The following is a 13,946-nucleotide window of genomic DNA, read 5'->3' as shown; positions in this document are numbered from 1 at the left end:
GCTAAGTCTAGTGCATATGAAGCGGAAGTGGAGCTCACCAACTCTAGGAGTACTGATAACTTCACTGTGAGACATACAAATATAGTGTTTGGTATTTAGATTAAACTAAACCAAATCAAATAATGTCTGTCTTTTTAAATTTAAAACCAACCAAAACTAAGTGAAAGGACATTTTGTTTTTCACATAGATATTTGTTTATTTTTTGGTTTTGCTCAACTCTTCATTTTTACTTGAACGCCATAAGTAAAACAATATGGGCATGACTTGTTAAAATATAACTTGAATTAATGTTGGCCGATATATGTTAGATCCAGTTTCTACATCTCAATTAAGTAAAACCATAATTAAGAGCATATATTGGTCAAATACTTCAATTAATAATATCCTAATAGATTTATGAAGTTCAATATCGTAATCTAAAAAGGATTTTTCAAATCCAATATCATAAATTATTAACCAAATGGGTTAAATTACCTGCTCATGCTCAAACCCGAAATGAGCTATAAATATAGGTGGAAACTTCATGAATTTTGACATATAAAAAACATCACATTATCGTATATTTTTAGAGAAGATGATCTCTTATTAGTCAATGAGTTGCCAGGAATTTTGGGTTATCCTTTCACCTAATTCATGGTGATTCATTGATTCAATTAGAGGTTATTTTTCTTACTAAGGAAGATCATCCAAGAGCTTTCTGTAGACTAGTATTTACCAGCTAGTTATTTGGTAGTATCAATTGTTATTGGTTTGTTAGGACAGATCCTGATTTTAATTGTTAGTAGAACTCATCTCGATTTTATATTGATGCTGAATTAATTGTTACGTAGGAAATTGTCTGTATAATATTTTTCAAATCTACTGATTGTCATGTTGTTTCTTATAAGATTTTACGTTCCATAAATTCAAGCTCCGTAAGAGATACTGAACAAATATTTACATTGGAGCTATAAATTGATGTCATTAGTTCTTTGTTTTATGCCTTATGTGCACAATTTCAATTTGTTGGGTTTATGTTTTAGTTATTCAAAAGGCTGATGTATTGGCAAAGTTTGGGAGTCGCATCAGGAAACAGTTTCATTGATGCAAATTTTACTGAGTTATGATAGAAATCACCTACCTTCCTTTACATTTACATATTCTCCTCATTGATGTAGAGGGGAGAGTCTCCCTTATTTTTTTTTGGATTTTTCTCAAGGACTGGTATTTGTATTGGAGCCCGGCTAAATTGAAATTTCACGCCACAAAGTTTTACATTGGGGTAAAGTACTCCATAACAAAGACGATTTTATACCTGGGACTTAAACACGAAATATATGGTTAAGGATGAAAGAGACTCCCTTATTTTTCTTTATGCATGCAACAGTGAGATATGTACATATTTTGGTATTAATAAATAATAAAGAAAGAAAGAAAGAAAGCCTTCCCTATTCTTATTTAGAATAGATGGAGATCGCAGTGTAAATTATATTAGATTCTCATCATGTCCTTCAAGTGTTGTCTACACAAAGTGTGCATTCATGGGAAGTTAATTATAGCAGAGGATATTTGGCATCTTAGTATTACCTAGATGAATACAGTATTTATTTAGTTGAAAATGGGATGATTGGAGTCTAAATCGTGAATATTATTTGGATGACCGCTGTCTTTGTGGTATAATTATTTGGAACACCAAAAACAAATGAAGTACCACATTACATACCTAACACACACGCAACACTTATTATTTGTCGTTATTTCATGATATCATGTATCAACAATATAAAAAATAAACTTATAATATTAAAAAGAAAAAGTAAGGTACGAGTTAGAATCATTATATAAAATTAGGATAGGATAAAAGATAAAATATAATTATTTAATAATAAAAAAAGGCAAGATGACAGAAAAAATTAAGTAACGATGCGACTACACCAAAATCGGCCGTTTCATAGAGTGGTACTTTTTGTTATTACATAACAATAAATTTAATAATACGAGACAATAAAATTTAAGTATCAAACAAAACAAACAACAATATGATACAATACAACAAGTAACAAACATTCAAACTAACGGACGGCGCGGAATTCAGCTTTCCTTTCCATAATTCCTTCTCACCGTAATTCCTCCACCAGCCTTATTTCCCCATTCAAACAGCAATATCCATGCTGCAATTCCACCTTCAAGCATCACTGTCAAAGCACCACCATAGAAACAAATGCACAAACACCTTGCCTACACAAAAATCATCGTTCCACCTTACAACCACACTGCCTATCAATCATTGTTATTTGTTGCTGTACAATCTCTTGCTACACGGTGCTTCTTACATCAATAAAACATTGGAGAAGTTTCTTGCTCTACAGATTGCAGAAGGTCCATTTCTGCTCTGTTATTGTTTCCAATCATGCTTTAGTTAATTCCTGTGATTATCTTATTGTTATGATTTGCTTATTTGGCTGAATCACCTCGTTGAATTTAATCCCTAACTTTGAGATGCTGATATATGAATAAAGATAGTCATTCATATGGGAATTTGGGCTGTTAAATAAAATGGGCTATAGATTGGTAAACAAGACTGAAAATTTGATTTGGGCATAAGGTGTGGAAAAAATGGGCAAATGGCCACTTTTTGGACCGTTAGTTAACATTTAACTAGTGTTTCAAAACTATTTAACTTTAGCCGCATTTTGATGTGAAAATAAAATTTGAGCGAAAATACCCCTATTTAAAGTACTGAAAAACTCTAGAAAATCTTACTGATGTTTGAACATTTATGTTCAAAGTCGAAGACTTTTTCCAGGAGTTTTAAATATTGTAAAAATGCGAGATTGAACTATGACTGTTCAAACTCCATGATTCCTAGAGTTTGTGTTGGGAATATTAACTCCCACGGAAATAATATTCACGGTATACGATTGTAATAAATGTGAATTACTAAAATACAATAACCAACGGTAATAATAAGAGAAACAAGAACACCGGATTTTTACGTGAAAAATTCTTCCGAATAAGGGAAAAATCACGACCCGAGAGAAGCAATTGATTTCACTATAGCAAGGATTTTACAATTTATGGTACCGAGTATAATACTCCAAGACCACTAAACACTCAAAAGAAATAACCCTCTTTTGATTTTTCCACCTCACTAAAATACCGCTCAAACTCTCTATATTTTTTCTCATAGAGTTTAGCTTCTTACTCTGTAAATCACTCTCTTTCTCTTTAGTTAGTGTGTCTTACAATGAAAGCAAGACACATATTTATAATGTTTAGGATTGTTTCATTGATGTCATGACCTTGGCAAGAGTCAAATATTCATTGTGAAACTAAGAAAATATTTGCCATAAAATCTTCCTTACTATTCCTTTAGTTGGCTTGACATTTCAAAAACAAAGGAAGATGTCTTCCTTTCACATGGGATGGACCCATCAAATCCCCCCCTACAGTCCCATGCACCTAAAGGAGGTATCTCCAGTTTCTCATATAGAGCTCATTCCGACAAGTTGTTCGCATCGCTCGAACTTGTCTCTTGGTATAGTCTTGATCAACATATCAGCAGGATTTTCACTCGTGTGAATCTTTTTGACCTATAAAGATTCATTCTCCACCTACTCACGAATTCAATGATATCTCACATGGATATGATTTTTTCTTGTACGGTACATGGAGTTCTTGCTCAAGTATATTGCACTTTGACTATCACAATAGACGACATACTCTTTTTGATGCAATTCCAGCTCTTGAAGAAACCTCTTGAGCCATACCATCTCCTTCCCAATTTTTGTAGCGGCAATGCACTCTGTTTCAATTGTTGAAAGTGCAACACACTTCTGAAATTTAGACTCATATGATATAGCTCCCCCTAAAAAAGTAAATAGATATCTAGTAGTGAATTTTCTATCATCAGTATCACCGGCCATATCAGCATCGGTATAGCCCTTCAAGACTGGATCTGATCTCCCAAAACACAAGCATTCATCTGAGGTTCCTTTTAGACACCTAACTATCCACTTCACAACTTTTCAATGTTCTTTTCCGGGATTATCAAGAAACCTGCTAACAATTCCGACATTATGAGCAATATCAGGTCTCGTACATACCATTGCATACATCAGGCTCCCGACGGCAGAGGAATATGGAACTTTAGCCATACTTTCTTTATCTTCCTTTGTTGTAGGACACATTGTCTTGTTCAACTTCATATGACCAGCAAGAGGCGTGCTAACTGGTTTAGCACTCATCATGTTCAAGCGTTTAAGTATACGTTCATTATACTTATGTTGCGACAACAACAACTTATTAATTGTAATATCTGAGACAATCTACATTCCTAGAATTTGTCATGCTGGACCTAAATCTTTCATGTCAAATTATTTGGACAAATCTTTATTCAACTTGGCAATCAACTTCTTGTATTGCCCTACAATAAGCATGTCATCCACATATAATAATAAGATGATAAATTTATTGTTAGAGAATTTCTTATAGTATACACATGGATTTAAAAAAGTCTGTGTACGTTTGACTTCTCATGAATGAGTCAAATTTCTTGTACCACTGCCTAGGCGCTTGTTTCAGTCCATAAAGACTCTTTTTCAACTTGCATACCATGTGTTTCTTCGTCTTTACTTCAAAACCTTCTGGCTGCTCCATATAGATCTCTTGTTCCAAATCTTCATGCAGAAACGCAGTTTTCACGTTCAACTGCTCCACTTCAAGATCTAGACTAGCTACCAAGCTCAAGATTGCTCGAATAGAAGTCATTTTGACAATAGGTGAGAAAATTTCATCAAAATCAATACCTTTCTTCTATTCGAAACCTTTTATCAGCAATTGAGCTTTGTGTCTGACCAGCTTGTCGTTTCCAACTTTCTTGAGCTTAAAGACCCACTTGTAATTGAGCGGTCTTTTGCCTTTTGGAAGTTCAACTAGTTCGTACGTATCATTCTTCTATAGAGAATTCATCTCTTCTGGCATGGTTTCTATCCACTGGATTTATTCCGGATGAGATAGCACCTCCTTGGAATTCTCTGGCTCCCCCTCATCAGTGACGAGGGTATACTCCGAAGAAGGATACCTTGTGGACTCTACCTTGTCTCTTTCAGATCTTCTCAAAGGTTGTTGTCCTTCTTTTTGTTGTAGCTGCTCTCCTTCTTTCTCTTGTGGACTAGGGTGCTCCCCCTGCTCAGCAACCTCTTCATCTACGCCTTTCGTATGCCATTCTTCACCTGTGGAAGGATTGCATATAGGTACAATAGGATTAGTAACAAAGTTAGTAACTATACCATTATCATTTTTGGTCTTTGTTGATTGATCACTATCAATCCCGGCCACATCTTCTCTGAAGATGACATCTCTGCTTCTGATGATATTTTTCCTTTCTGGGTCCCACAATCTGTAGCCAAACTCTTCATCTCCATAACCGATGAAGATGCATGGAATAGCTTTGTCATCCAGCTTCGTTCTCTGCTCCTTCGGCACATGTGCAAATGCTTTACATCCAAGTAATTTCATATAGGAGTAGGACACCTCTTTGTTGGTCCAGACTTTCTTTGGAATGTCAAACTCTAATGGAACTGATGGACTTCTGTTAATCAAGTAACCTGATGTGCAAGCTGCTTCACCCCAAAATGACTTAGGTAGTTTTGCCATTTTGAGCATACTTCTCACTTTTTCGACAATGGTGCGATTCATCCTTCCAGCTACACCATTATGTTGTGGAGTTTCAGGAACTGTCTTCTCATGTTTGATTCCATAGCTTAAGAAGTAGTTTTCAAACTCCTTTGAATTATACTCTCCTCCATTGTCTGTCCTAAGACGCTTTAATTTTTGACTTGTCTCCCTTTCCACCAGAACATGGAATTTCTGAAATACTTGAAATATCTGGTCTTTGGTTCTCAAGAAATAAACCCACAATTTTCGTGAAGCATCATCAATAAATGTGAGAAAATATTTGTTACCTCCCATTGATTCTACATCCATTGGACCACAAATATTAGAATATACTAAATCAAGTATATTTGATTTTCTTCCATGAGTTGCTTGAAACAATACCCTGTGTTGTTTTCCAAATAAACAATAATCACAAGAATTCATAGTTGTACCTTTTGCAAATGATATGAGTGACCTTTTGGATAGGATCTGCAGTCCCTTCTCATTCATATGGCCCAATCTCCGGTGCCATAAATTTGCAGGCATATCATCTACAGCCGCATGTAATACATTTTCACATATATCAGCGGTTGTCTTGTACAATGTGTAGGGAGCAACTCTTTTAGCAATCACCAATGATTCCTTGGTGAGCCATCACTTCCTATTGTGAAGGATTCTCGTACCCGTCTCGATCTAGACCAATCCCTGAAATCAAATTCATTCGTAGATCTAGTATGTAACGCACATCTTTTAAAACTAATGTGCATCCGACATTTGTCTTGATACAAATATCTCCAATCACCACAATCTTTGAGTGACTAGTATTTCCCATCTTGACCATTCCAAAGTCTCCTGCTTTGTACCTACAAAAGAATTCTCTTACCGGTGTGGCATGGTAGGATGTTGTTGTGTCAACCACCCATTCTGACTCTTGGCTTGCTAAGTGCATGCATTCCTCCTCGTGAATGAAAAGAACCACCGAATCATCGTTGTGCACTGCAGCAGTTGTGTTGTCATCATTCTTCTGGTCACTGCTCTCGCCTCGACCTTTCTTTAGGGAATCTCTTTAGAAGTGACCGGGTTGACCGCAACTGTAGCAATTTCTACCCTTTGACAGGTTCCTAGACTTTCCACGAGCTTTGGATTTATCATGGCTACTCGATGCTCTATAAAAACTTCTTCCTATATTTTCCATGATAAGAGTTTGCCCCTGATTTTCGGGCTTCTTTCTCATCTTATCATTGAGTAGGGTGGCTGATGTGACCTTCTTTAAATAGATGGTATCTCTACCATGCAGGATGGTTGTTGCCAAATTATCATAGGAGGATGACAACGAGTTTAGAAGCATGATAGCCTTATCTACTTCAGTGATTGTTTCTCCAAGGTTTGTCAGCTGCATGATTAATCCATTGAATATATTTAAATGGGAAAAGAAATTTGTACCTTCACTCATATGTATGGCATAAAGCTGCTTTCTCAAAAACAACTTGTTTGTTAAGAATTTGGACATGCATAGACTTTCTAGTCTTTTTCAAATACCACATGCACTATTTTCATCCCCAACATTATTGAGTACTTCATTGGACAAGTGCAGTCTGATAGCACTAGCTGCCTTCTTATCCATGTCTGCCCATTCCTCGATTTTCATGATTTTCGGCTTTGCCTCTTTTTCATCTAGTACAATGTCTAACCCTTGTTGGATGAGCAGATCCTTCATCCTTCTTTGCCATTTGGAAAAACCGTCATTACCGTTGAATCTTGTTACTTCATACTTTACTCCTGGCATTTATTTTGTCACAGAGTAAAATTGACTGTAAATAATATTTTTGCGAATGAGCAGAACATGTGTTCTGATACCAGTTGTTGGGAATAAACTCCCATGGTAATTCACTTATACACTGTCTGTGATGCATCACTCTTTCTTTCTCTTTATTTGGTATATCTTACAATGAGAGCAAAAAATATATTTATAGTGTTTATGATTGCTTCATTGATGTCATCAATGATGTCATGAGCTTGGCAAGAGTCAAATATTCATTGTGAAACCAAGAAAATATTTTTCATAAAATCTTCCTTACTATTCCTTTAGTTGGCTTGACATTTCATAGCCAAAGGAAGATGTCTTCCTTTCACATTGGATGGACTTATCAGTTTGAACTGTGGTAGTTCAAATTCCATGAAAAAATGAAATTCAAGTCCACAAAGATGAGAGAGGAGCAATTATCTGTTACTTGTGAGGGTTGACTAGCAATGCGGGCAAGGTTGGTGCCAAGACGATTGGTGCCAAGTAGGGGTGTAACTAGCACGTCGGTTACGGGTTGAGCCGAACTCAATAGGTTTAGTCCAAACCCTGTGTTTGTCATTAAAAAATCATTGAATTATGTTTAAATCATTAATTTAGAACCCACCATCTTGAAATGATTAAAATCTTGAACCCATACATTTCAAATCTCGGCTCTGACTCAGGTGACAATGCATGAGCTGGGCATGCACATGACATGAATGCCAAGGTCAGAGGCGGATGCAGTCTTCTGGTACCGGGTTGATCTGAACCACCCAGTACCTTCTACGCAGAGTATAAATCTGCGTAAAAATTCACTAAAAATGCAAGAAATAATAGATGTGAATCCATAAGTTTAAAAATATAATGAGTTCATTGCCGAAAACGTTAAGATTGAACACATAAAACTTATATTCTGGATCCGCCTCTGGCCAAGGCATGCGCGCTCCGCATGACTGTTGGCGCTAAAACTGATTGTTTTGTTCCAAAACCACTCTAATAATTCTTCTCAAATATATTAACACCTGAGGAAATCCTTGTTTATGGTTGGGTCCTGAGAATAGCTGTTGTGTTAACAGAAAGTAGTGAAGTTCCTAAATATTTGTTCACTGTCCAAGCAGAAATTGGTTTCTCTCCAAACCTTGTCGATGGTGATAACTACATTATTCAACCATTTGAAAAGAAGATTGTGATGGAAATATTATTAGTAGAGAGTCAGAGTAGAAAAAGATCTCTTATGAAGTCCTACGAGCTCAAAGTCATGTGGACTGGATTTTTCCTAAATTAACTTCCAATACTACTAAAAAACGGTTGTTTACCGACACAGCAGTACAAACGGATTTTTTTCCGTCGCTATTCCGAGGGACTTTCCGACGGAGTCCCTCGATACTTTTAAAAATTTTAATTTCTATTTTATTTTAAAAATAACCGACGGACAACTCTCGGTAAGTAATGATATTTTATTTTTGAATTATTTTTTTAGATACCGACGGTGTCTCTCGGTGCTTTTAAAAAAAAGATAATGAAAAAGAAAATAAAGATTATAGTGCTACTCAATCGTTATTGCATTTACATAATAATTTGAATTTTGTTCTTAGAGTGCCGATAGACTTCCGTCGGTAACTTAAATATATATTCTTATACATAATTATTTTATATTTTTTATTACACTTACCGAGGGAGGCCGCCGGTAAGTCCCTCGGTAAGTACTTAATTATCTTAGTGGTTGATTAGCCTATTTATTGAAATTTACACTAAGTGGAGATAATTACACTACTTAAAAATATATTAGTTGTAATTAGCTTAGTAATTTATAATTACACAAAGTAAAAGTGAATTTGTAGTATCCTTAACTAAATTGATTAACCTATACATTAATAGTTACACACTAAGAAGAAGTGTATTAGTTGTTTTCGTAAGAAATATTAGTGATGGTTTATCTTATAAATTGATAATTACTGTAAGTAGAAGTGTATTAACAGTGTCCTTAAGTAACGTTAACAATTGATTATCATACACATTGATAATATACTAAGTAAACGTGTATTAGTTATATTTAGCTTGTAGATTGATAATTACACGAAGTATAAGTGTATTAATAATATGTTTGTAAGTAATGTTGGTGATTGATTAGCCCGTATACATTGATAATAGCACTAAGTATTAGTGAACTAGTGGCATCCTTATATAAGTAATGTTAGTGATTGATTAGCCTATACATTGATAATTATACATTAAATGGAAGTGCATTAATGCTATTTGTGAAAAATGCGAGTGATTGTTTATCTCTAAATTGATAATTAAAGTAACTATACGAATGAACGATTCAACAACTTTTTAGGAACTATACCGATTAAAAAAAGAAAAAAGCATGAAGAGAAGATTAGAGTTGCACTTAGGAATAACATCGAGTCCCTCAAGGCTCAAGTGAACCACTTAATCGGCATGCCCCGCTCTCCGCCAAAAAGCCACATTTATGAAGAGGATGAAAGTGATGGAAATAATATAAATGATGAAGAAGATGAGGGGGAATCCGAAGATGAGGAGTGATTTTATGTTTGGTTGGATTGTTGTTTAGTTAGATGTTAACTTTGAATATTATATTTTGAAGTTTGGTCGGATAGTTTTGATGTTTGATGGGATAATTTGGATGTTTGGATAGTTTATAAAGTTTTGTTGTTGTTAATTTGTGTTTTGTTGTGGTTGCATTTCTATTTCTATTGTAATATTCTGGATGGCAGGTCTATTGTAATATTTTGGCTGGCAGGTGGTGCAGCAAAAAAAAGCACTCCCTGCCAAAAATGTACCAGGTTTACCGAGGGACTTACCGACAGAGTCCGTCGGAACACTTATTCATTTTCAATCTAGAATTCTTAATTAACAAGGGAGTCCGTCGGTAGACTTGAACCAAATTTTCAAATTTTGTTGAAAATACCGATGGATATCCATCGGAATATGAATTTATTCATATTTTAAAATTTTAAATTACTAAATTAAAATTCTAAATTTACCGATGGTATCCGTTGGTAATATTAAATTATTATTTTTAATTTACCGACGAATATCCGTCGGTATTTGATATTATTAATATTATATTATTTTATAATATACCGACGGATATCCGTCGGTAAGTAAAATTATTTGACCAACTACTGTAAAAAATGTACCGATGGCTTTCCGATGGGGTCCATCGGTAATTACCGAGGGATTCTGTCAATTTATTTTACCGAGGAAGGATTTACCTACCGACCACTTACCGACGGACTTCCTTCGGTAAAGCATTGTTATCGAGAGACGTCCGTCGGTAATTTGCGTCGGTAAACAGGTGATATTTAGTAGTGACAAGTCGTGCCATAATAGTTCCCTTAGCTCTGATATTGGTTGTACTCTACCTAAAGGCTAAAACACTATTTTGTGCATCGATTGATATAACTTTCAAACCATCCTTTAAGGTATATACAAGTTTGTATTACTGTTTAGGACTTGTTTGAAGTATGGGGTATTACAAATTTCTTAAGAAGTTCAGGTATGGTACACAATATACAGGGGATGTCCCCACGGACCTCACTTCAATATATTCCAAAATGTAAAAACAACAGATTGCTCATTCATAGCTGCTTGTGTCGAAAACTATATATCATGGTACATCCCTATATGATAAAAGACACAAATATTATGAATAGGTAAGCCCTAAACACGTGAAGAAAAAAGTATAATGGTGGTGTTCACAAAGTAATACAAAAGCAAGTTTCTTATTTTAAAATGGTTTAATGCCATGATATCACACTTGACAAGGTTGATAAGGAGTAGCGATCAAGTGCAGGTTGCTCTTTCTAGCACAAGTTGCTCCAGCCGATTCAGTCAAGTCTAGTTCATTTGGATTGATTCCATTTGGGAGTTTCCAATCAAAGTGATACAACAATTGAGCCAGTGGATAATAAACATTAGCTAAACCAAATGATATCCCGGGGCAATTCCTTCTTCCACTACCAAAAGGAAGATATTCAAAATTATTCCCAACAAAGTCCATAGAGTTGTGCTCAAATCTCTCAGGTTTAAAGCTTTCTACGTCATCCCAATATTTTGGATCTCTACCAATAGCCCAAACATTAACCATGACTTTTGCTTTCAAAGGAATAGTGTACCCGTTTATGTCTGTTTCTTCCCTACATTCTCTTGGGAGCAAAAGAGGAAATGGAGGATGTAGTCTGAAAGCTTCTTTAATGACCAACTTTAGGTAATTCAACTCCTCGACATCATTTTCATCAAAAGTTTCTTTCCCTCTAAAGGCTTTTCTTACTTCTGCTTGAGCTTTGGCCAATACACTTGGATTCTTCATCATTTCCACCATAGCCCAATCAATTGTTACCGATGAAGTTTCTGTTCCCGCAGCAAACATATCCTTCATTTATGAGCAAGTAACAGTATTAAATTATCTCTTTCATGTTGTTTATTTTGTACAAACTCTTTGACCAACTTCTATTAAAATGTCCAAATAACTTACTTATACTAGATTTTTTCTACTACCTTTTCTTCTTTTTACCTTGGAAGGAACTTTTAAGTTTTGAAGAACAAATTTTTTTTGTATCATGATATTATTTCATTATCGTAGAACTGCTACCTTGTGGTGGTTGATATACTCTTTTCATTGTACTTTTCAAATCTGTAGATTTCATCGTGAATGTAAGATTAGTATTCCTATTTGAAAGTAGCTTAATCGACTATCTTAGTACAAAAAAATAATCGTAGGAATTAATTATGCAATTTCAGAACACAAGTGTATACTTAAATAGTAACACACCCTCCATTCACTTAATATGAGAGTTGTTGACGGGGATGGAATGTCATAAAGAAAGCGAAAATTATGAGAACTCAGTGATTTTAAACATGCTATGACTTAAAAATATGTCATAAACCGTAAATTGAGAAGTTTAAATTAAATTATTTCTAGAACTAATGTCTTTTTTTCTTAAATGAACTAAATTGGAAAGGACGTCATATGAAATGGAACACACTGGTTGATAGTAACAATAAAATAATAAGGATAAAATTGTGTATATAGTACTTACAAAAATAATGGCTTTAATATTGTCATTGGTGATTGGAAATTGAAGGCCTCCCTCTTTCATAAGTCTTAGTAGTACGTCAATTAAACCTTTGCCTCCTACTTCACCAGTTGCAATTTTCTTGCGCTCATTGATAATATTTTCAAGAATGGCATCTATCTTATGGTGGACATCCATAACTCTAGCCTTCTTTCCACTTAGCACATGAAGAAATTTCTTTGATGGAAATATATCAGCCACATCAAACCCTTCCATTAAGGCTGTATTTCTCTTGACTAATAATATAAATTCGTCTTGCTCCTTAAATACTTTCCCAAATGCTGATCTACATGTCATAGAGCTTGTGAATTGATAAATCCTCTTTGTTACATTAACTTGTTGATCAATAGATGATCGAAAAAATTCAATCATACGATGAACTTCATCTCGTCTAATCGAGCTAAATGACCGGACATTTTTGGCAGTAAGCAATTCAATCATACAAATCTTACGCATTTGTCTCCAGTAATCGCCATATGGGCAAAAGGCGATATCAGAACAGTTGTAAAAGACAATCTCGGAGGCCAAAAATTTAGGCCTAGATGCAAAAGCGAGGTCATGAGTTTTTAGTACTTCTTTTGCCATCTCAGGAGAAGTAACTACAACTACAGACATTTCCCCTAGTTGAAGGTGCACAAGAGGTCCATATTTTTTGGCTAAATTTGTTAGGACATGATGTGGATGTCCACCTAGCATATGAAACATGCTTCCAAGTAAAGGTAATTTCCATGGACCTGGAGGCAATCTTTTGATTTTGCTGTTGGAGTTCTTCCATTTCCTTAACAAAAAGAGGAAAGACACAAAAAGGAAAAGGGAAAAGAAGTTGAAGAACTGCATTTTGGCTTGATAGGTTCTGAAAAGTAAGTTGCATATATCATCTCTTTTATAGGCCTTTTGCTTTGGCAAGAAAATGGGATTTTTATAGTCAAATTAATTTGACAGATGAAACTTTTCCAGCTGAAGAGAAATATTAATTTTTTAATCGACTAATTATTGGGGATGAAGTTTTTAGTAAGCAATGGGAGCATGACAAAGAACATTGTCAACTATGGCTGCTAGAATTTTTTATTTTAGAAAAGAAATCTTCTAGAAAAATTCGTAAAATTAGAGAAACTTCTCTTCTTGGACAAAATGATTCAAGGAATACCTGAAAACACATTTCAAAGAATTTGGCGATAGGAATCTATTTTAAAAGAAGAAAACATACTAAATAATTGTATAGCTGCCCCACTGAATTGACAGTAGATGGTCCAACTTACAAGGGGTTATGTACCAATAATTGACTTTTTAAAATATATTTTAAAAAAACCTAATTATAGTCCATTACAAATGAATTTGTAGTTTTACATTCTTTTTTACAAGAGATTTTACATGGCTGTTATGCAGAAGTAATTTTACAAAGAGCATGTTGTTACAAAGATGG

General features: G+C 34.8%; 1 protein-coding gene across 1 annotated transcript; it reads right to left on the bottom strand.

Moving 5' to 3' along the window:
- Positions 1 to 11,005: 11,005 nt before the first annotated feature.
- Positions 11,006 to 13,410, bottom strand: LOC107815711 (premnaspirodiene oxygenase-like). Its single transcript, NM_001325956.1, is given in 2 exon segments — positions 11,006 to 11,820; positions 12,488 to 13,410. Coding segments are annotated over 2 exon segments (1,494 nt in total). The 5' UTR covers positions 13,361 to 13,410; the 3' UTR covers positions 11,006 to 11,199.
- Positions 13,411 to 13,946: the final 536 nt, after the last annotated feature.

The sequence above is a fragment of the Nicotiana tabacum genome, chromosome 19 (assembly GCF_000715075.1).
Source record: "Nicotiana tabacum cultivar K326 chromosome 19, ASM71507v2, whole genome shotgun sequence".
Lineage (NCBI taxonomy): Eukaryota > Viridiplantae > Streptophyta > Magnoliopsida > Solanales > Solanaceae > Nicotiana > Nicotiana tabacum.
The sequence above is the reverse complement of the archived record's forward strand: the minus strand, read 5'-3'. Positions and strand labels throughout refer to the sequence as shown.